Here is a 25,259-nt window from a genome sequence, read left to right on the forward strand (position 1 = left end):
GAGATATAGAAACGGTTGTAACATGCAACTAATAACGTTCAAGTTATACATTTGTATAAGTTCTTTCGTGTGCAATTAAACTTTCAATCGCCTAAATTGCAAATACCTTCAGTTCTGTGTTATATCCAGAAATATTTCGCAAGTCGAGGGAAGGCATCAAGCCGCACATTTGTGCGAGTGAAGCCTTATCGTGCACCTGTCGAGACTTTAGAGGATTCCTTGAGTCAACAGTCTGTCACTGCGACATCTTGTTGAAAAAAAAACAAAGAGTACAGTGTCTAGTACTAGTCAATGTGGAGACTATTAAGAATGAGTCAAACTCACGAGTTTGTGTGGGAGAAGTCAAGTTGCTCCCTTTTATGACTTCAGAGGATGCCTTGAGTCATCAGTCTGTCACTGCGACATCTTGGTGAAAAAAAAACAAAGAGTATAGTGTCTAGTACTAGTCAATGTGGAGACTATTAAGAATGAGTCAAACTCACGAGCTTGTGTGGGAGAAGTCAAGTTGCTCACTTTTATGACTTCAGAGGATGCCTTGAGTCATCAGTCTGTCACTGCGACATCTTGGTGAAAAATAACAAAGAGTACAGTGTCTAGTACTAGTCAATGTGGAGACTGTTAAGAATGAGTCAAACTCACGAGTTTGTGTGGGAGAAGTCAAGTTGCTCACTTTTATGACTTCAGAGGATGCCTTGAGTCATCAGTCTGTCACTGCGACATCTTGGTGAAAAATAACAAAGAGTACAGTGTCTAGTACTAGTCAATGTGGAGACTGTTAAGAATGAGTCAAACTCACGAGTTTGTGTGGGAGAAGTCAAGTTGCTCCCTTTTATGACTTCAGAGGATGCCTTGAGTCATCAGTCTGTCACTGCGACATCTTGGTGAAAAATAACAAAGAGTACAGTGTCTAGTACTAGTCAATGTGGAGACTGTTAAGAATGAGTCAAACTCACGAGTTTGTGTGGGAGAAGTCAAGTTGCTCCCTTTTATGACTTCAGAGGATGCCTTGAGTCATCAGTCTGTCACTGCGACATCTTGGTGAAAAATAACAAAGAGTACAGTGTCTAGTACTAGTCAATGTGGAGACTGTTAAGAATGAGTCAAACTCACGAGTTTGTGTGGGAGAAGCCAAGTTGCTCCCTTTTATGACTTCAGAGGATGCCTTGAGTCAACGGTCTGTCACTGCGACATCTTGGTGAAAAATAACAAAGAGTACAGTGTCTAGTACTAGTCAATGTGGAGACTGTTAAGAATGAGTCAAACTCACGAGTTTGTGTGGGAGAAGCCAAGTTGCTCCCTTTTATGACTTCAGAGGATGCCTTGAGTCAACAGTCTGTCACTGCGACATCTTGGTGAAAAATAACAAAGAGTACAGTGTCTAGTACTAGTCAATGTGGAGACTGTTAAGAATGAGTCAAACTCACGAGTTTGTGTGGGAGAAGCCAAGTTGCTCCCTTTTATGACTTCAGAGGATGCCTTGAGTCAACAGTCTGTCACTGCGACATCTTGGTGAAAAATAACAAAGAGTACAGTGTCTAGTACTAGTCAATGTGGAGACTGTTAAGAATGAGTCAAACTCACGAGTTTGTGTGGGAGAAGCCAAGTTGCTCCCTTTTATGACTTCAGAGGATGCCTTGAGTCAACAGTCTGTCACTGCGACATCTTGGTGAAAAATAACAAAGAGTACAGTGTCTAGTACTAGTCAATGTGGAGACTGTTAAGAATGAGTCAAACTCACGAGTTTGTGTGGGAGAAGCCAAGTTGCTCCCTTTTATGACTTCAGAGGATTCCTTGAGTCAACAGTGTGTCACTCCGACATCTTGATGATAAATAACAAAGAGTACAGTGTCTAGTACTAGTCAATGTGGAGACTGTTAAGAATGAGTCTAACTCACGAGATTGTGTGGGAGAAGCCAAGTTGCACCCTATTATGACTTCAGAGGCACTGACACACCTTGGTGGCAATAACAAACATTACAATGTCTCGTACTAATAAAGTTGGAGAAAGCCAAGAATGAGCAAAACTCACAATGTTGGGTGGAAGAATCTATTTCGAGCAACATTCTGTAGGAAGTAAAATTGTGGTTTTAGAATTCAATGAAATTCAAAATTACACTTGAGTTGAATTTGGGATCAATTGAACAGTTGTATGTGAGGCTGTCTTATTTGTGTCCTTTTTATTTTAGAGTATGCTTAAGGTGGCACCGTACCGTATACGTACATGTTCAGGATTACAGATTTCAACTTTGTTAAATAATTTATTGCAATGTGCAAACATTTGTATAGACGTTATTATTAACGAAATAAATATTGATTGGTCTTTTCGGATTCAACTTGTAACTTGGTTGATCATTACATGATCCTCAAGTTGATTTGCGAACTGGTAAATGTATTAATTTGATGAGAACACAACGTACAATGGTTACGTGCATTTTTTGTGGGTGATAACAGTGCAACTTTTTGAACAATCGGTAACCCAATATCGGGAGCACGAAAGTTCCGTTAAGTTGAGGACTTGACGAGACAACACGAGAACTATAGCACAATATAAGTTTCTGGAATGAAATTGGATCTGAACTGAGAAGTTGTGTAATCAGATTGGCAGTTCTGATAAAGAAATTTGTTCGGCGTTTACCGCTGAGTTGGTACCGCTTTGCTGGATGGAGTTCACCAACTTTCTGCCCCAAACTTCTGAAATAAAACCGCGTTTTGCTACTGTTTGGTTATCAAACAAGGCAACGTACCTGGTGCCGGTTTTTCGCGTGAGTTTGGTTTGTACCTTCCTGTTTAAGTTAGTAATCGTTTGAGAAATTTACGTGTGTTCAGAATTCCTTAATTTAAATAAAAACATATTTCGTGGATCACTGAACACTGACTCAAGCCCATAGAGATCTCGGAGATGTAGAAAGTTGTATTCAATGCAGCTTATAAAGCTTAAGCATGAAGCATTTTAGAAAAGCGCTTATACCGAGAAGAAGTCAAACAGTCGTATGCTCACAGACCATTATCGGATTTCCTAGAACCTTTCGAGGATATTTGCTTAGCTATTATCGTATAAATTCAAATTGATATATTTTTCGATGACTTTACCAGACCATAGAAAATGCTATAGTTCTTGACCGTTTAGATTACTTACAAAGAGTAAACGCTTACTGGTCTCTTGTGTGAGGAAAAATGTATTCCGGAACTCTGTAAAAACAAATCTGTCACAAATGACAAGTCCTTCCAGGAAACTGCCAGTTCATCCACGAACATTACGTATATGCACAGTATACATCGACTCAATACACGTTTTTGTAACCTCGGCTCTTATTTCACACAACTGAGGCGTACAACGGTCCATTTATCTGCGCAGAAGCTTTGTTGTAGAAAAAATTCTAATTCGTTTAAGTTTTTTTGATGACACTGCTTTTTTATTCAGACAGGTCACCTTGGAATTTCAGAGAACTCCACGCGTACCTTTTCTTAATACACGTGGCACCAATACTATATATATATATATATATATATATATATATATATATGGATTTTTGACGTGACAACGTCTTAAATTAGGTTGCGGCTCGGAGTCACTCATGAAAAAGTGTAACGCCCGGTAACGTTACGATGCCCGTCCAGTGGGTCCGCCGCACGGGATAAAGCAGATAACTGTGGGTCCGCCGCACGGGATAAAGCAGATAACTATGTTTATTCGTGAAAATGTGGAGTGCTTAGATTCGTCATTTACAACAACTACAACAATAAAGGTAAATAATTGTACACTGATATTTCATTATCGTAAACTATGATTGATTGATTAATTGTTAGATTGACACAAAAGTTGAGAAACTGAGTTTATAGGTTATGTCATACTATTGACAAATGTTGATAGTGTTAAGTAAATTATTAGTTTAAATCACTCTGCAATCAATCGTAATTCAGTCGATTGAGAAGAAACAGCGCGTATTGCTAGTCAAACATTTAAAATAACAAATTATAACCTCTAACCTGTCATAACAGTGCGACCAAACAAACGAACTAAACCGACCAATCACCACGCGCGGAGTTAGAATTTAACTGTGTTTAGCAAGAATTTCAAATTCCAATTTTAGTAAATGTTTTATTCAACTTTACCATTTACAATAACAAATTTTAATTAATTTCAAATTATGTACAATGTTTTAGTAAACAAAATATATTTCTATAGTTAAAATTTGTGCAATTCTTATTTTTATTCAATTCCTTGTTCCTATTGTGCAATTTAATAATATTCATATCAATAATAATATTCTACCGAGAAAAATACGTTGTCACGTAAAATCTTCGCCCGTAAAACCGACTTTACAGGTAACCATCCATTTTTTATGAGTGAAAAGAGTGAAAACCGTTTCCTGGAGTTGTGGAGCATGTCTCGATTGCAGCGCACCCAGTAGTAAAATCGATGGCTAATTGCGGTGAGCTTAACTTTCTACAACTCTAGTGATTAGTAAAGTGGGCTCAATAACATCAGCGTAGAGCTGGATACCACATTGTAGGATAGACGTTATCTTGACAAATAATAAGAAAACAGAGTTTCCGAATTAGTCCTTTCAGACGCACCCTTCCTTGAGTTTTGTAGTAAGGGAATTATTCAAGTGTAGCCAACAGAATATCGCCAATGTTTTACATTAATTAAGACATAGACCCGGTATGTAAAGTGATGAAAATTGCTTATTGCAATTTTGCTCATAATAGCATTCCAAATTTATATATATATATATATATATATATATATATATATATATATATATATATATATATATATATATTTCGTATTAGATGTCCGAATCTTAGAAACGATATTATCCTTTTAAACTTTGCATCTTTGGTGACATTTAAACAAAGAAGCGGGTAAATAAGTATTCCTTGAAAATTATGATGTGAACCATTAACAAGTGCTATTGTAATATAGCGTGAAGTGAACTGCTACCTCATTGCTAATTGTAAAAATGTCAACGCGGCAGTTTATAAAATGTCGTATTAATCACACTGCAACCAGTGTAAGATAAAGAATTCTAACATACGAAAACCAAGAAGTGTATCATAAAAATACAAAACGTATACCCCCTCATTTACTATTATCAGAAAATTGCATTTTCTTAATCATTATTACTTGCCCCAGTATTACGCTATGCAAACCAATGGTAATACATTTTATAAACTAAGCATTAAAACAACTTGTATTCTTATTCACGTTTCGATATCACTTACTGCTTCAGGATACAAAGTCCCAGAGAAAATGTGAACAAGAATTTAATAATCTCAGGTCATTTAACCAGTTTTTCTTACTTGATTTTCAACATCTCGTAAGATTTCAAGATGGTATCCGTAGGAAGTAATTTCAAACTCCCGGTATGGGCTTTATTAATGAACGCGTGTTAATTAGTAACATCAGTGCTCCAATCAAACCTGATATGGTAATTGCTCTTGCACATGCCATAGATAACTTTGTTAAACAGCCGTATTTATTAAACAGTTTTACGTTTTCAACCGCAGGAGTTCGCCTGTGGATTAAATATATACCTTTTTAAAACGCTAAAAATTGTAAAATAATTTTTTCATTTCTAAATTCTTCGATCAATTTCCAACATAGCGAGCGTTTAAAGTTTCATAAATAAATAGTTACATCGAAGCATTAAAATAGAGAAAATCCTTTAGGGTTTTGTATATATCTCAAGCACAAATTTTATTGTATAAATGTTTGGAATTTTAAAAACCTTTCTGACGACCGTACACTATTTAATTAGGTTGAAAGGTACAGTACCAAAAATAGAGCCAGTAAACTTTACAATCAGTACACTACTATCATTTCACTCGGTTTGAAACAAACCTGGCACGATTAGAATGAGTTTAATTAGATCGAAAGTATCGGTAAGGCAGACGTCTCTACAGGGTGAGTTTTAAGTCCCTTCCCCCCCTATTTTTTTAAACCGTATAAGTTAGGAGGTTTAAACTCCGTACATATTCGTTAGACCTAAATATCTTGTTTTTCATGGGTTCATTGACTCTCCACCTCCAAGGGGGGGACGGTCCACGAGGAGTAAGCCGAGATTCTTAAATGTAAGCATAGGTTGATATGCACATTCAAATTAAAGGTCTCTGTAAGTAGAATACAATGCCGCAAACCGGACCTCAAAAGGTTAATCCTAATGAAAAATTACAGGGTGTTAAAATGTACAAAATAGTAATGTGCTATTATCTGCGTTTTATCGCGCAACTTTTTAAAAGTTCATTTCAAAACAATTTTTCTATTGCTGTTTATTCTTTAAAAGAAACTTTATTTTGTTGTGTTTAATGATTTTAAGGGATCACTGGAAGTCCGAGATCTAGGAGTTAACTAAAGGATTTAATAAGAAGTCGGTCATGTGATGTGTCGTTTAACATTGCCTTTTAACGCTGGAAACTGTGCTACAATCTGAATTAAAAAAGGATAATTCGTAATTTTGTTAATAATAATTTTGTTCAGAATCTGTGGTCTGCATTTTTTAAATGTAATCTTTGACATAGTCCCTGTGTCGTTGTAAAAGTGAAAGTTGTATGTTATCTGGGTATTCCCAGAGACTTGTTATGTTTGGTTTCAGTTACTTGGGCCATTAAGTATCTGACCTTGTTAGTTGCAGTGTGGCTACTGACCTTGTTAGTTTTAGTGCTGTTAAAGTTAGAAACATGTCCTCGCACTCTTCAAGAAAAAGTTTGACATGGTGTTTATTTTTGGCGCTTCTGGGAATAATTACCACGAAACAATGAGACGATTTAATGAAAACCATCCAGAAAGACCTGTTAGCAGAACCTATTTAAGGCAGTTAAATAACAAAATTTAGAGAGACTGGTAGCGTTACTGATGCAAAACGTTCAGGCCGTCCTCCTTTGTCAGAAGAAGTTGATTTTGAGGTTCTTTGTACGGTTGTGAAAATCCTCAAACCTCTTCGAGACAAATAGCAGGGACAATATCGGGGTATCACAACGCAAAGCAATAATAACCCTGAAGAAGTACAAATTTCATCCCTACAAAAATTATGCTACATCACGCATTAAATGAAGAAGACCCGGACAGAAGATTGCAATTCTGTGAAACTATGGATAGACTAATTATAATCAATCCAACAACCGTAAATAATATCTGCTTTAGTGATGAGAGTACATTTTACGTAAATGGTTTAGTGAATAGGACACAACGTGCAGATACTGGGATAACTCTAATCCCCATGTTCACAGAGAACATCATACCCAGTATCCCCAGAAAGTAAATGTTTGGGCAGGTATCTTTGGTAACCACGTGATTGGACCACTGTTTATTGACGGAAATTTAAATGGAGAAAGTTATTTACATATGCTCCAAAATATATATTAATCCATTAATAGAAAATACAATTCGCACTAATGGTGGGGAGTTTAATCGAGAAGAAGTAAGGTTCCAGCGGGGCGGTGCTCCTCCACACTACGATGTTAATGTTCGTGGTTACCTTAATGTACATTTATCGTGAGAAGTGGATAGGACGACGCGGGGCAATAGAATGGCCGGCACGGTCCCCTGACTTGAACCCACTGGATTTTTTTTTGTGGGAACACTTGAAGTCTGTGATTTATTGTACACCACTCGCATGTGTGGAAGATCTTTGTGTGGAAGATCTTCGGAACAGAATTACTGAGGCCTGCAGGAAAGTAACACCAGAAATCCTAACCCGTGTAAAGGAGTGAATTTGTTAAACAGAACTATACTTACTGTCAGGAAGTAACAGGCAATCAGTTTGAGCATCTACTACAATAAAAGGGTAAGTAACAACCTACTAGTGTCGGAATCGTACAATATTAGAACCGGAAATCGCTGTTGAAATAAAAATAAATGGGTCTAAAACCTTTGTAAGACAACAATTCTTTAAATAAAATACTTACAAGGCGACACAACACATGATCGACTTCTTATTAAATCCTTTAGTTAACTCCTAGATCTCGGACTTCCAGTGATCCCTTAAAATCATTAAACACAACAAAATAAAGTTTCTTTTAAAGAATAAACAGCAATAGAAAAATTGTTTTTGAAACGAACTTTTAAAAAGTTGCGCGATAAAACGCAGATAATAGCACATTACTATTTTGTACATTTTAACACCCTGTAATTTTTCATTAGGATTAACCTTTTGAGGTCCGGTTTGCGGCATTGTATTCTACTTACAGAGACCTTTAATTTGATGTGCATATCAACCTATGCTTACATTTAAGAATCTCGGCTTACTCCTCGTGGACCGTCCCCCCTTGGAGGTGGAGAGTCAATGAACCCATGAAAAACAAGATATTTAGGTCTAACGAATATGTACGGAGTTTTTTAAACCTCCTAACTTATACGGTTTAAAAAAAAAATAGGGGGGGAAAGGGACTTAAAACTCACCCTGTATAAATTTGGGATATAGTTTTATAAAAACTATATTGTTTAGTTAGAAAATATCAAATGGTTACCTTTTACATTTATTCCTCATTTTTGTAAAATTCGTTACGCTCAGAGTTGTCAGCTCCTGTCGTGTGCGTCGCTAGGCCGGGAGCTGTTACAGTTTTAGCCGTTGTCAGCTCCTGTCGTGTGCGTCGCTAGGCCGGGAACTGTTACAGTTTCAGCCGTTGTCAGCTCCTGTCGTGTGCGTCGCTAGGCCGGGAACTGTTACAGTTTCAGCCGTTGTCAGCTCCTGTCGTGTGCGTCGCTAAGCCGGGAACTGTTACAGTTTCAGCCGTTGTCAGCTCCTGTCGTGTGCGTCGCTAGGCCGGGAACTGTTACAGTTTCAGCCGTTGTCAGCTCCTGTCGTGTGCGTCGCTAAGCCGGGAACTGTTACAGTTTCAGCCGTTGTCAGCTCCTGTCATGTGGTCCGGAGAGGCTGCGGCTGTGCGTCGTGACGCCTGCGAGAATCGCTCTTGTGTCGGCCCACCCCCAACCTTACCGCAGTACCTGGCTGTTCTAGGAGTTCGCACTATCATTGCGTTTATATCCTGCAGCGATTTAATCGTTATATGAAACAGATTTGATACGAGGACTAACAACTAGCTAATGTAGTTTCGATTAAAATGTCTAGATGGTTCATTCTGTTAATAATTTATTTTCTGTTGTGGTTAGATGTGTCTTTCTGATTAATATAAAATTGGAATAAACTCCATGGTTACTTTGGTGTTATCCGCAGGCTACTATATTTGGCGGGAGTTTCCTTAACGTGAAACTAAAAAAAAAACAACATAATTAAAGAGAACAGATTTTATTTGACTGTTCGGTACGGAAAGAAAGCGATGTCAGCGAGAAGGAGGCCACTTTTCCCTATCTTCTATTTGATATATAAATAGGTAAATACATACGTGTTATAAATAATTTAACGAGCGCTTACGTGATCTGAGTTTTAATTTAAGTGCCATCTCGGGTTACGTTTCTCTTTTTCCACCAGAAGTGTGGGGCGAAGCCTAATGGCCTATCGAAGCCCGCAGTGGCGGCCACGGGCATTTCTGATCGGTTCTTCCCGACCTCAGATCACGTCCCAGATCATCAAACTTTTTCAAGGCCAATTCACGTTTGACGATCTGGTATCGGGAAGAACCGATCGGAAATGCCCGTGGCCGCCACTGCGGGCTTCGGTGCTCCACACTTCTAACGTAGAAAGAAAAACATCTCTCTAGATAGTACTCAAATTCAAGCTCTCATCACGTGAGCGCTCGTAAATGTCATCCTTAACTTTGTTACTACTAGTAACATATTTATAATAACGTTATATAAACCTACTTATATCTCGTAATAACAAGCAGTAGATGGGGACAGAGTGACCTCCTTCTCGCCGACATCGCTTCCTTATAGGAGGCAGAAAACAAGGACCAATCGTCTTGATGACATGTAATAATTACAGTAAGCCAAATAAAGTCTGTTCTTTCAAATTATTTAGTTGTTTCAATTTATATAAAACGTTTGATTGAAGTATAATATATCTCCCTAAATCACACATGTTTATTGTAAATATTTTTCGCATTCACACCACTGTCTTACAAATTGCAAACTTATTCTACCAAAATTAAAACACAAAAATAGATTAGAATGATGGCCCATGCATTTTTAAAGTAGTAAGTAATAGTAGTAAGTATTAAAGAACCTTAAAAGAAGTTCAAATTAAATATAACAGAAAATCCTTCTCCTCTCCCCTAAAAATGTCCTTTTTCATTACATTGCTTGAACAGATTACTTGATACTACATTGAGAATTAATTATATGTATTATATTAACATAAAAACCGACTAGCAAAAGATCAATTTATTATATGTACGTTAGGGTAGACTTTTAGTACTATCTATATTTATTTTAAATGTAACTTTTTGGTTATATATTTTCTTAAACAAAACTATGCAAAAGTCTTGTGTTGGTAAAATTATCTTTCCTATAATTTCTTGTTACAATAATGTGGTTACAAGTCGACATTTCAAGTCTATATCGACATTTTTCTGTTGTTTCAGAGGCGCCTTTTCCGTGGTCCGAAGATGTGTTCAGAAGTCGAGTGGCCAGGAGTTCGCTGCAAAAATTATCAACACGAAAAAGCTCTCTGCGAGAGGTAAGTCTTCCATTTTCAGTAAATTACGGCTGTAATATACTGTCAGAATTCTAACTATCATCGATAGTTACCAAACCACAATAAATATATCAAATTAAAGGTGTACACAACCCTTCATATTTCAGCATCATTATGATGGGCACTTGGATGGATTAGCGCTTCAGTACTGATGCTTGTATCAATGATATCACTGTTGCGTACACAATATCTTCATGTATCTTCATTAATAAGTAAATATGTACTTGTAGTTTTGTGAGTGCTTCAGTGCTGTGATTTATCAAGGTCGGCCTCACCCCTCACGTCTCAGCATCATAACGAATTTACACGCGCATTGATGGGTTATTACGTGCATTAGGGGATGCTTTATCAATTATGTCATGGCCATATCAGCAGTATCTTCAAGTTTACCCGTTACGTATCAGCAACATAATGTAACATGTACGTACACTGTTGGTTGCCTCGATGCTGATGGTTTATCCCCGTTGACGTAACTCATGTACGCATTATCTTTCAGTGTATACGTAGCTTGTTAAGTGCTTTAATGGTGCTTCTGTCTTGTTGTTAAAGTCGCGGCTTTAAGCTTTCATCTCACAATTCCAGCAAAGTCTTGGAGATGGGTAGATCTTAGGATTCACGCAGGCGTACTGGTAGTGTAAGCGATACCGTTAATAGAATTCGTCTTATCGAAAAACAGTCTGAAGTTTTATAATACTTAAAATATCAGCACCGCTGTCAAAGCAAAGCATGGCCGTTCGTTGGATACTACTCTCGCATCAGAATGTATGGATAATCTCCTAACAGTACGACCTGTAGTTTAACCATTAACGACGTAACACCCAATCTTAACAGTACGACTTGTAGTTTAACCACTAACCACGTAACACCTCCTCCCCAGAATGCGACTTGCAGTTTAACCACTAATCACGTAACATCTTATTCCGTCAGTGCGACCATGTAACACCCCCCCCCCCCCCACCAATATAAATTGCTGCAGACCACCAAGGTTCACACAATTCGACCACTGTATAGCAACCGGTCGAGGCACCAAATATCCAAACAAATATCCAAAATCCAAATATCTCGATGTTCATAACCCTAACTATAAAATTATTGCAAGTTTCGCGTCTAACCCGAACAGCCCAGATATTGCGGCTGTGGCCGAGGAAAGCTTGATAAATGTCGAGTGGCCGTAAACGCCGATAGGGATGTTCTCCATTTTACCCTTCTCTCCCAGGAAGGAAACATAACTTTGGGGCGCGTGCAATATTCCTCGTATAAAGTACTTTTACAATATCGTAACTTCCTGGGCTGATCTCAATGTGAAGTCGTGAACAGTTCTTGTCACGCTCTCTCCAAGACCACAGTGGAATTAAGTTTTAAAATATTTTATGTTCTGTCTTGGACGATAATGCGATATAGTAGAAAAGTTGAGCGTCTCCCTCGGGATGGGAACCTGTATTGTCGCTAATGGCGACTTTAGTGCAATGGTTATTATCGCCGAGTCTAGACCCATTAGCATTGGAGAGACTGTACCGCTCGGATTAAATGGTTACTTGTTGTTATTGTGCTTCGGTAAAGAGGATTTTCTATGGAATCTTTGTTAGAAAAGTGTTTTTCTTACTAGTAAGTGTTAAATATGCAAATCACGTTTCTTTCATCCAGTTGAAAGTTATACAGCACTAAACTAATTTATTGCAGCACTATTATTATTATTTATAAGAATACTTGTCTTGAGTAGTGAAAAGTAGCCGTTAGGGATCACAAATTAAACCTGCACTGGGCCAAAAGTGGTTAAAATGGATTTATACCAAAGTTTTCCTATAAAGTACGTTTGAAGTGAATAACTATTTAAATCTGAAGTGATTAACCACGGTACTATTGTACTGTAATCTTTTCGCTTCATTTCAGATATAAGTTAATCATGCATACACGAATGTAAGTATTCGTGTACTTACATTCAGTGATACTGATTATTTGTGCGTAGTACTGTATGTTGGCTTGGAATATAATTACGTAAATTATAGTTGTATCTGCTTAGTTATGTGATGTTTTTGTTCCTCTTCGCCTTCTTTACGGCTGGATAGTGTTTCCTTCTACAAGAATTCTACATTTTTTAATTCCCAACGTTTGTTTGACAAGGCATTAGTTCATGGCACTTTGTGTTTTTGCTTGCAGTTTCTGCACTGAATATTTTTTGCCAAGGCATTAGTTCATGACACTTAGTGTTTTTTTTTATTACAGTGTTCGCACTGAATACTTTTTGCCAAGGAGTAAGTTCGTGGCACTGGGCGTTTTTGCTTGCAGTAGTCGCACTGAATACTTTTTGCCAAGGAGTACGTTCGTGGCACTGGTTGGTTTTTTTGCAGTGTTCGCACTGAATACTTTTTGCCAAGGAGTAAGTTCGTGGCACTGGGTGTTTTTGCTTGCAGTGGTCGCACTGAATACTTTTTGCCAAGGAGTAAGTTCGTGGCACTGGGCGTTTTTGCTTGCAGTGGTCGCACTGAATACTTTTTGCCAAGGAGTAAGTTCGTGGCACTGGGCGTTTTTGCTTGCAGTGGTCGCACTGAATACTTTTTGCCAAGGAAGTAAGTTCGTGGCACTGGGCGTTTTTGCTTGCAGTAGTCGCACTGAATACTTTTTGCCAAGGAGTACGTTCGTGGCACTGGGCGTTTTTTTGCAGTGTTCGCACTGAATACTTTTTGCCAAGGAGTAAGTTCGTGGCACTGGGCGTTTTTGCTTGCAGTGGTCGCACTGAATACTTTTTGCCAAGGAGTAAGTTCGTGGCACTGGGTGTTTTTTGCTTGCAGTGGTCGCACTGAATACTTTTTGCCAAGGAGTAAGTTCGTGGCACTGGGCGTTTTTGCTTGCAGTGGTCGCACTGAATACTTTTTGCCAAGGAGTAAGTTCGTGGCACTGGGCGTTTTTGCTTGCAGTGGTCGCACTGAATACTTTTTGCCAAGGAGTAAGTTCGTGGCACTGGGCGTTTTTGCTTGCAGTGGTCGCACTGAATACTTTTTGCCAAGGAGTAAGTTCGTGGCACTGGGCGTTTTTGCTTGCAGTGGTCGCACTGAATACTTTTTGCCAAGGAGTAAGTTCGTGGCACTGGGCGTTTTTGCTTGCAGTGGTCGCACTGAATACTTTTTGCCAAGGAATAAGTTCGTGGCACTGGGCGTTTTTGCTTGCAGTGGTCGCACTGAATACTTTTTGCCAAGGAGTAAGTTCGTGGCACTGGGCGTTTTTGCTTGCAGTGGTCGCACTGAATACTTTTTGCCAAGGAGTAAGTTCGTGGCACTGGGCGTTTTTGCTTGCAGTGGTCGCACTGAATACTTTTTGCCAAGGAGTAAGTTCGTGGCACTGGGCGTTTTTGCTTGCAGTGGTCGCACTGAATACTTTTTGCCAAGGAGTAAGTTCGTGGCACTGGGCGTTTTTGCTTGCAGTGGTCGCACTGAATACTTTTTGCCAAGGAGTAAGTTCGTGGCACTGGGCGTTTTTGCTTGCAGTGGTCGCACTGAATACTTTTTGCCAAGGAGTAAGTTCGTGGCACTGGGCGTTTTTGCTTGCAGTGGTCGCACTGAATACTTTTTGCCAAGGAATAAATTCATGCCACTTGGTGTTTTTTCTTGCCTTGGTCGCAATGAATACTTGTTAGGACCGTTCAATATGTTCTGAAATTTCGAGGAATAATACAGCATCCGAAAGCATCATACGTCGAAACGACGTTAAATTAAAAAATAGCTGGTATTATAAAAATGGAAAGGCTCCAAGGTTAATGATGCTGTATCCAGAGACTGGCTGCAGTAGGGCGTTCAGGGCTCGCCTGATTGCTCGTAAAACCGTGACAACTCTCGTCAACCCCCGCACTTTACTGCCGGTTGGTTAGATCTGACTCCTCCGCATCTATGTCATGTCATTCGTTCTCGAGCTTGATTATTGTTAGGTATCTCAAACCTGCCATTTTATATATTGTTATTATCTTATGTGCTGATATCAGACTACGCGAGTCGAGCTGAATTCTCCTAAATTGTCGCCATCTAAGAATTCTCTATGGACTATTTACAATATTTACCAAGAAGTCCAAAGAAAACAGAGAATTTTCCAGTAACCCGGAACTAACTGTCCAATACATGATTTATATTCATGTGTTTCTAAAAATGTTTGCAAATCGTGACTTCATTTGTAATTAAAAAAAAAAACGTTTCAAATAAAGTCTGATAAGGTTTTTATAGTTTAATTTTTTTCCGTTCAGCAGATGTAAGATTTATCTATTTCAATTTTACACTGTTGTGATAATGTGACTTTTCACCGTAAGATGTCCCATACGCCTCAGTATAGAAAGACGTTATTTGTGTGTTTATTTATGTGTGTGTGTGTTTACAAAGAAACCTAAACTTGGAAATTATGAGGAAAGACTCTTTGCTAGTCATCTGCATAGTGTAGTGATCGAATTGCTGCATTTTCATTGGATTATTTTTCAAATTTAGAGTATCCCTATTTATCACTAACAGTTTTATTTATTTACTCAGTGAATGTTACAACACTTTCAAAAGTGTCATATGCCAAGTTAGATGTGTGAATGGTCAGTGTGGTACTAATAAAATCAACAAAAATTAATAAGAAAATGTGTGTATCAAAATACGCTAACGTTACTAAGATATTATTCATGTACTCTTCACCTGAATCACATTTCCAGTTTATAAGGTTGCACATGGGGGATTACAATAATAATGTAGTGCACGTTCTTGTATCAAAATCATTTGTAGTGAAACTTAACTGTCGAATATATAAAGAATAAAGAATTTTATTTTCTTAAATTTCAACATTTAACAAAATGTACACTTTTATTTCAACATTTAATAATTCTCTTGTCAGGCTGACCATTATTTTATTACTTAACTTAGTAGTTTTGCTTGAAAACAGCCTTAACTATTACAATATACAGTATGTACATATTACAGTAGGTAAATATTGACACAAGAAGGAAATTTAAGAAAATCTAGGGCCTCTAAGGCAAGCCTGTTCAGAGGTTCCTTTACAGTACTTACAAAAAAAAAAAAACAATAGCACTCAGAAAAAATTATTTTTTAAAGAAAATTGACAAAGATAGTCTCAAAAAAACAAACATGTTGTGCCTTAGCAAAAAATTTATCCACAGTTAACAAAATAAACAAATGCAACCTTGCAACAAGAGAAAATAACAACACCTGACTTCCCGTACCACCATCCACGAGGAAGCAGAACATAGACTACAGATACATAATAAAAACAAAAATATTGACTTCACAACTGTATTAACAATAAATAAATATTTACATACAAATATTAACCATAATATTTGGGGATTAGTAAAGTCCCTGCTTCAACAACCGAAGCACCAAATAGTGTAGATTTGGGTTACTTGTATTATTATATTGATGAGTTACTAGACACTGGAAATACTTGAGTATTGCATTCAAAAGTTTTCACGAAGATATAATGATCAATGATTGTTTATCTGAAAATAGTTAGCAGTATTTTCACGACTTTATGTTTTAACATAATTACGTCTAAGTATTTTGCAACATGCGAACAATTTTGTAATTCACTGATTTTCCTGAGAATCCTATCCCAGATCTGATGAGGAGCGGGAGATATTACGGACAAGAGTAGAAGAGTATAGCGTATGACGTCTATTTTACTGTGAATAATCGTTTCGTTAAATATTCAGATATAAAATACACATCTACTCCTATGAATGATTTCTCGGTCCCCAGTATGTACAGCTGAGAGCACAGCAGAAAATCCTGGATAAATAACAGATGGAACTGGACTGCAAAATGAAATCGCATGTATGAAACATGGCGTAGCCGTAGAGAAGAATGTAGTATTTATGAATGGGGCATGTCAATAGATGTCGGCGACGGGGACTGGCATGTGGAGAGAGGCGGCGAGTGGAGGGGGGGGGAGTTGGCGCGGGCCGCTCGCTACTCTCTCAAAAATCAATAAGGGCGGCTGCAGCCCTCAGCCCCACCAGTTGCTCTGGCCCTCACGATACACGCCAGGTGACCCTCGCACCCCATAAACACACGGGATACCATTTCTTCACCTCAGGCTGCAGCCCCCAACCCCACTAGTTGCTCTGGCCCTCACGATACACGCCAGGTGACCCTCGCACCCCATAAACACACGGGATACCATTTCTTCACCTCAGGCTGCAGCCCCAACCCCACTAGTTGCTCTGGCCCTCACGATACACGCCAGGTGACCCTCGCACCCCATAAACACACGGGATACCATTTCTTCACCTCAGGCTGCAGCCCCCAACCCCACTAGTTGCTCTGGCCCTCACGATACACGCCAGGTGACCCTCGCACCCCATAAACACACGGGATACCATTTCTTCACCTCAGGCTGCAGCCCCCAACCCCACTAGTTGCTCTGGCCCTCACGATACACGCCAGGTGACCCTCGCACCCCATAAACACACGGGATACCATTTCTTCACCTCAGGCTGCAGCCCCCAACCCCACTAGTTGCTCTGGCCCTCACGATACACGCCAGGTGACCCTCGCACCCCATAAACACACGGGATACCATTTCTTCACCTCAGGCTGCAGCCCTCAGCCCCACTAGTTGCTCTGGCCCTCACGATACACGCCAGGTGACCCTCGCACCCCATAAACACACGGGATACCATTTCTTCACCTCAGGCTGCAGCCCCCAACCCCACTAGTTGCTCTGGCCCTCACGATACACGCCAGGTGACCCTCGCACCCCATAAACACACGGGATACCATTTCTTCACCTCAGGCTGCAGCCCCCAACCCCACTAGTTGCTCTGGCCCTCACGATACACGCCAGGTGACCCTCGCACCCCATAAACACACGGGATACCATTTCTTCACCTCAGGCTGCAGCCCCCAACCCCACTAGTTGCTCTGGCCCTCACGATACACGCCAGGTGACCCTCGCACCCCATAAACACACGGGATACCATTTCTTCACCTCAGGCTGCAGCCCTCAGCCCCACTAGTTGCTCTGGCCCTCACGATACACGCCAGGTGACCCTCGCACCCCATAAACACACGGGATACCATTTCTTCACCTCAGGCTGCAGCCCTCAACCCCACTAGTTGCTCTGGCCCTCACGATACACGCCAGGTGACCCTCGCACCCCATAAACACACGGGATACCATTTCTTCACCTCAGGCTGCAGCCTCCAACCCCACTAGTTGCTCTGGCCCTCACGATACACGCCAGGTGACCCTCGCACCCCATAAACACACGGGATACCATTTCTTCACCTCAGGCTGCAGCCCCCAACCCCACTAGTTGCTCTGGCCCTCACGATACACGCCAGGTGACCCTCGCACCCCATAAACACACGGGATACCATTTCTTCACCTCAGGCTGCAGCCCCCAACCCCACTAGTTGCTCTGGCCCTCACGATACACGCCAGGTGACCCTCGCACCCCATAAACACACGGGATACCATTTCTTCACCTCAGGCTGCAGCCCCCAACCCCACTAGTTGCTCTGGCCCTCACGATACACGCCAGGTGACCCTCGCACCCCATAAACACACGGGATACCATTTCTTCACCTCAGGCTGCAGCCCTCAGCCCCACCAGTTGCTCTGGCCCTCACGATACACGCCAGGTGACCCTCGCACCCCATAAACACACGGGATACCATTTCTTCACCTCAGGCTGCAGCCCCCAACCCCACTAGTTGCTCTGGCCCTCACGATACACGCCAGGTGACCCTCGCACCCCATAAACACACGGGATACCATTTCTTCACCTCAGGCTGCAGCCCCCAACCCCACTAGTTGCTCTGGCCCTCACGATACACGCCAGGTGACCCTCGCACCCCATAAACACACGGGATACCATTTCTTCACCTCAGGCTGCAGCCCTCAGCCCCACCAGTTGCTCTGGCCCTCACGATACACGCCAGGTGACCCTCGCACCCCATAAACTTCCGGGATATTGTCACCTCAGGTTCACGTGAGGATACATTCCATCCCTTTAGTAACACAGAAAAACTTATCTTGGCAAGATTTACATTTACCCTCTTTCTGTACATCGAATTATTCGGATTCGGATGCTTTTCTTGAAGATTCAGCTGCAAGTAACGGTTCCCCTGGTTGGCGAATCCAGCTAAAGTAAATGATAGTTCAATCTTTTTAGATTTTTGGGATGAGTTCCAACTAAATCTGATCAAAGAGGTTTTTGGAGTTTACAAAAACTAAAGATTTTGATGAATTATTATCGTTTGGACATTTCTACTTATCCCTTTTAAAAGAGCAAATATTAGACAAGTTTACGTAAGGTATTGTCTTATTGTTTTGTATATTTCATGAGTTAATTGTAATTTAATTGTATGACTACTCGTGTAAGTATTATGTGCTCTCAACAATCATTTTACAGTGATGTTATTCTCATTACAGATTATGTTTTATTTTTCTGTATTTATATTCAGAGAAACTGTACAGACGGTTTGTGTACAAATTATCCAGTTAGATAGAACGTGTTCAGGCCCCTTCAATATAGTTTTGCCACGCTCTTTCTGCATCATGTATACAATATACTTGAACGTAACTTGTTTTTATGCATTATGAGGGTCTTTCTCAGGCCAAACCAAGCACAAAGTGATTTTTGATTTCTTTAATCACTTAGTGGATACTATACTTAAAAGCACTACTTGGATCATACCTGATAAGAGGCCATTCAACATTGAGTTTGATAAGGGTTCTGCGTTCATCCTGCCCGAAACGTGAAGCACAGATGCTAGATGATTGGGTAAACCATACGATATTGTAGCAAAAATATCATCTAAGGCGTTTAAATGTATCTAAATCGTGGTGAAATTGTAGTCAGTACATGTAGAGAAGATCAGCAGATAAAAATGTAGTTGCCAGACCTGACCTATTAACATTTTCAGTGTGGACAAAAGTGACCCAAGTTATATGGGTAGCATACATAGCTTTGTGTGGTGGTCCGTGGAAAACACTTATAACGTGTCTCTTGATCTACGTCACACTGGATAGCTGATGTGTAAATTAGACAAAAGTGACCCAAGCTATATGGGTAGCATACATAGCTTTGTGTGGTGGTCCGTGGAAAACACTTATAACGTGTCTCTTGATCTACGTCACACTGGATAGCTGATGTGTAAATTAGACAAAAGTGACCCAAGCTATATGGGTAGCATACATAGCTTTGTGTGGTGGTCCGTGGAAAACACTTATAACGTGTCTCTTGATCTACGTCACACTGGATAGCTGATGTGTAAATTAGACAAAAGTGACCCAAGCTATATGGGTAGCATACATAGCTTTGTGTGGTGGTCCGTGGAAAACACTTATAACGTGTCTCTTGATCTACGTCACACTGGATAGCTGATGTGTAAATTAGACAAAAGTGACCCAAGCTATATGGGTAGCATACATAGCTTTGTGTGGTGGTCCGTGGAAAACACTTATAACGTGTCTCTTGATCTACGTCACACTGGATAGCTGATGTGTAAATTAGACAAAAGTGACCCAAGCTATATGGGTAGCATACATAGCTTTGTGTGGTGGTCCGTGGAAAACACTTATAACGTGTCTCTTGATCTACGTCACACTGGATAGCTGATGTGTAAATTAGACAAAAGTGACCCAAGCTATATGGGTAGCATACATAGCTTTGTGTGGTGGTCCGTGGAAAACACTTATAACGTGTCTCTTGATCTACGTCACACTGGATAGCTGATGTGTAAATTAGACAAAAGTGACCCAAGCTATATGGGTAGCATACATAGCTTTGTGTGGTGGTCCGTGGAAAACACTTATAACGTGTCTCTTGATCTACGTCACACTGGATAGCTGATGTGTAAATTAGACAAAAGTGACCCAAGCTATATGGGTAGCATACATAGCTTTGTGTGGTGGTCCGTGGAAAACACTTATAACGTGTCTCTTGATCTACGTCACACTGGATAGCTGATGTGTAAATTAGACAAAAGTGACCCAAGCTATATGGGTAGCATACATAGCTTTGTGTGGTGGTCCGTGGAAAACACTTATAACGTGTCTCTTGATCTACGTCACACTGGATAGCTGATGTGTAAATTAGACAAAAGTGACCCAAGCTATATGGGTAGCATACATAGCTTTGTGTGGTGGTCCGTGGAAAACACTTATAACGTGTCTCTTGATCTACGTCACACTGGATAGCTGATGTGTAAATTAGACAAAAGTGACCCAAGCTATATGGGTAGCATATTGTGGTCCGTGGAAAACACTTATAACGTGTCTCTTGATCTACGTCACACTGGATAGCTGATGTGTAAATTAGACACGTTTTGTAGTCTAGGTGTCGCTGATGTCGACATGATGTAGAGAGTTCAGTTTTAGTCTCTTTGTCGCTGACTGGACCCCTTTACACGAATAAGACTTCGAATTTCAGGAGTCAAGTCTGTCATAGCGTCAGGTCTCAGACGTTGCACTGGAAACTCCACACTCACCTAACATTTAAAATCATCATTCTTCTACTGCTTCACTCAATATTTCAAAATAACGTATTTGTGTTATAAACACAAGTAACATTTTTACACTCTATATTTTCATTAACTAAATTTCATTATGTCGTGTTTATTGCAACACCTTTAGCTGTCCGATCTTCAAATATTTGTGATATATTTCCGATTATTGTAACTCTATAAAACTAAAAATATAACGCTTTGAATTAAATACATGTTATTAGGTCTGGATGTATCCAAGGAATAAACCCATATATAATGCAGGCTTTACAAAACTAAATCTGATGCCATTTTTATGATTCGATTACTCGAAAGTATCGATAAAGCGTTAAATCGATCGCCGCCCTCTTATTGTTTACTTGGTGTTGGAGGAAGTTTGCCTACAGAGTAATTAACGTTCCCGGAGCTCACTGGGTACGGTACCGGTACTTCAATACGATTATTGCGTCAGATCGAAGTCGCTTATTAATTTTTGGCTGTTTCGAAGTGGGGTTAGGACGTTGTATAATAAAGTGGTTGTTATACGATTCTCTATGCCAACACGTTTCTAAGTGGCGAAAACATGATGCGCAGCAAAAGAATCAGAAGGTGTTTTTTTATGCCCACGAATGTGCCAGAAATATTGAAGGAAATGTCCTAAGGGCTTGGAGCTTGGTACTTAAGGTCCTCCTAGTTCAGCGATGAAGGTTGACTTTTAGGTTTAAACCTAAAAGAGTATCAATAATCCGGAAAAAGTTAAAATCACTGTGGTCAAAATTTGTATCACGTTCTATTGTACCAGTTCACTGGAAAGTTATTTTAAACCATCTGTATTGGGAAGTCGTGGCCTAGCAAATTTGTTCGTTAATGCGTTTAGTTCCAGTATAAATATAAATAAATAAATATATATATATATATATATATATATATATATATATATATATATATATATATATATGTATGTATGTATCTATGTATCATAAACTTCAATAAATTATTGTTATGTTATGTTTTAAATATTGTACACGGTGCTTTTCAACATACACGATTATGAAATAATTAGTATAGTTTATTTTTTGAAATAATGTATGAGACAAAAATGAATGTAGCCAGTGAGCTTATAGAGTTTGATTAAACACGCCCTTGAAAGAAGAACAGCGTGTCATGAATCCGATAGAATGTGTGTAACTGCGGGGAGCAGGGGGCTCGGTCGGCCCGCAGTGTCACATTATTAACCCTCCAGAGACACACTTGTAATTTTTTCATGGCATTACTTTTGGCAAGGTCTGCATCCAACGTGACCTGGACCTTCTTTTACTAAATCTGTTTAACAAGCCAATACGTAAATTTATACAAATGTGTATGTAAGCATTTTAAATTACTGGAGATCCAAAAAGTAGAATTAACAAATTGTTGCGTGGATGTGGCTCAATCCTACCAACAGTGCGTAAGGAGACAAAAAGAAAGGTGTGTCAAGATATGAAAAAAGACTTTAAAAAATATCGTTGCACATTTTTAACTCTTCTGATACTCACCGATTTCGATTTCCGCCCAAGTTCTTTTGTAAGGGAGTATTCCTCTATAATTCAAGAGCCAGCTTGTGTGCGTATACAGTGCAAATCGGCTCTTGTGTGTGGATTATATTTGTTTATCACATAAGTACATCTGCTGTCCTGTAATGTACGCATGCTGTGTACGTATGTATGTCGGTGTAACGGGTTCATATTGTTACCCTGAAATGTTGGGCCCGGTTATTTCATACTACAGAAGCTTAATGTAAGCGATCCGTTCAAATCCTTGAGTCAAATAATGATGTTTCTATTACCCTCCTTCACTTTTGTTGGAAAATCTTGAGATGAAAATGTTTTCCCTCGACTTGTTTGTGTAGAGACCCACTTGCCGCCGGCGCCAACCTCGGAGACCATGATTGACTAAGTCTGAGATGTACAACAGTTGAGGCGGATTTGTCTCAACGACCAAATCAAGAGACAAACAAGATAAGACCCGGCTGGCTAGACGGCAGACGCATTATGCTGGGATCTGTGTTGGTCGGGGGGGGGCGGTTCTGGTAATCGGCGAGAGATGATATTTCAATGGCGCTCCCATTTTGGAATGGATGGAAACGATTTTATGGCGCTAAAAATAAACGATTGTTTAGTCGGTGACTGCGAATTGCCGTGCAATCACTACGACCGGATCGGAACTACTGGGAACAAAAAGGGATTTATTGCACTAAGATTATTCCGGGAAGTTTCAGATCTGCGCGCGCATGCGCGTGTGAGTGTAATTGATACTCATATACCTAGGAATGATTTTACAACTTTACTGTTTTGTGAAATATTAGTTTATTAAGTACCGTTAGATTTTACTTGGAGACAATTATATTATTCTTCTAAATCTTTATACAGGACTTTCCTGCATTTTCATTTATACATATATAAAAATAAGCATAGCACACGATCAAAAATTTCAAGTTTAAAATTGAAAATATTACTTAACAATACACAATGGTGTACAAAACAGAAAACAAATTATGGGAAAAATCGGAATTTTTGTTTTAATTTTAATGTGCTTAACTGTTTTTCAAAGTTCTTTGACCAATATTAGAATCATTCTGTATATATTTTGTTCTTCTATGATATAAACGTTGTAATAGTTAAACGTTCAACAGAATGCAAAAGATGCGTTGTAGCGTGTAAAATAAAATTCAGCCTGACTTTGGTTTGGTTGCCAGTGGAGAACGTTGTTGTAATAACAAGAGGAGATGGAGTTTCTTGGTAGAAGAGAAAGAAAGGGAGAGAGCTTACAAAGAGTAATAGTGTTTCCCGAAACAAAAACTGGCAGATCCATTAGCGAGAGACAATAAGCAGTGAAGCGATTTGGAGCTGACAGAGCTATCCTCCCGTTATGAGGATGTTCCGTAGTGTAGCGCTGCAGTACATATCGTACTAGTAGTACCATACCTTGTCCTTCACACAAACACGCCGGCGAGCTGACATATCTATCCCCCCGTTATGAGGATGTTCCGTAGTGTAGCGCTGCAGTACATATCGTACTAGTAGTACCATACCTTGGCCTTTACACAAACACGCTGGCGAGCTGACAGAAGTATCTTCCCGTTATGAGGATGTTCCGTAGTGTAGCGCTGCAGTACATATCGTACTAGTAGTACCATACCTTGTCCTTCACACAAACACGCCGGCGAGCTGACATATCTATCCCCCCGTTATGAGGATGTTCCGTAGTGTAGCGCTGCAGTACATATCGTACTAGTAGTACCATACCTTGTCCTTTCACACAAACACGCTGGCGAGCTGACATATCTATCCCCCGTTATGAGGATGTTCCGTAGTGTAGCGCTGCAGTACATATCGTACTAGTAGTACCATACCTTGTCCTTCACACAAACACGCCGGCGAGCTGACATATCTATCCCCCCGTTATGAGGATGTTCCGTAGTGTAGCGCTGCAGTACATATCGTACTAGTAGTACCATACCTTGTCCTTCACACAAACACGCTGGCGAGCTGACAGAAGTATCTTCCCGTTATGACGATATTCCGTAGTGTAGCGCTGCAGTACATATCCTACTAGTAGTACCATACCTTGTCCTTCACACAAACACGCTGGCGAGCTGACAGAAGTATCTTCCCGTTATGACGATGTTCCGTAGTGTAGCGCTGCAGTACATATCGTACTAGTAGTACCATACCTTGTCCTTCACACAAACACGCCGGCGAGCTGACATATCTATCCCCCCGTTATGAGGATGTTCCGTAGTGTAGCGCTGCAGTACATATCGTACTAGTAGTACCATACCTTGTCCTTCACACAAACACGCCGGCGAGCTGACATATCTATCCCCCCGTTATGAGGATGTTCCGTAGTGTAGCGCTGCAGTACATATCGTACTAGTAGTACCATACCTTGTCCTTCACACAAACACGCTGGCGAGCTGACAGAAGTATCTTCCCGTTATGACGATATTCCGTAGTGTAGCGCTGCAGTACATATCCTACTAGTAGTACCATACCTTGTCCTTCACACAAACACGCCGGCGAGCTGACATATCTATCCCCCCGTTATGAGGATGTTCCGTAGTGTAGCGCTGCAGTACATATCCTACTAGTAGTACCATACCTTGTCCTTCACACAAACACGCCGGCGAGCTGACATATCTATCCCCCCGTTATGA

The 25,259-nt window shown here is 40.1% G+C and overlaps 1 protein-coding gene across 22 annotated transcripts in view; it reads left to right on the forward strand.

Annotated features, from left to right (window-relative positions):
- Positions 1–25,259, forward strand: part of LOC124359040 (calcium/calmodulin-dependent protein kinase type II alpha chain) — a 393,022-nt gene that overhangs the window by 173,007 nt on the left and 194,756 nt on the right. For all 22 annotated transcript variants that reach the window (XM_046811406.1, XM_046811401.1, XM_046811405.1 and 19 more), the window contains exon 2: positions 10,486–10,580. In XM_046811406.1, the coding sequence (XP_046667362.1) occupies positions 10,486–10,580 (95 nt within the window). The remainder of the gene's footprint in view (positions 1–10,485; positions 10,581–25,259) is intronic.

The sequence above is a fragment of the Homalodisca vitripennis genome, chromosome 4 (assembly GCF_021130785.1).
Source record: "Homalodisca vitripennis isolate AUS2020 chromosome 4, UT_GWSS_2.1, whole genome shotgun sequence".
In the NCBI taxonomy this organism is placed as follows: Eukaryota; Metazoa; Arthropoda; class Insecta; order Hemiptera; family Cicadellidae; genus Homalodisca; species Homalodisca vitripennis.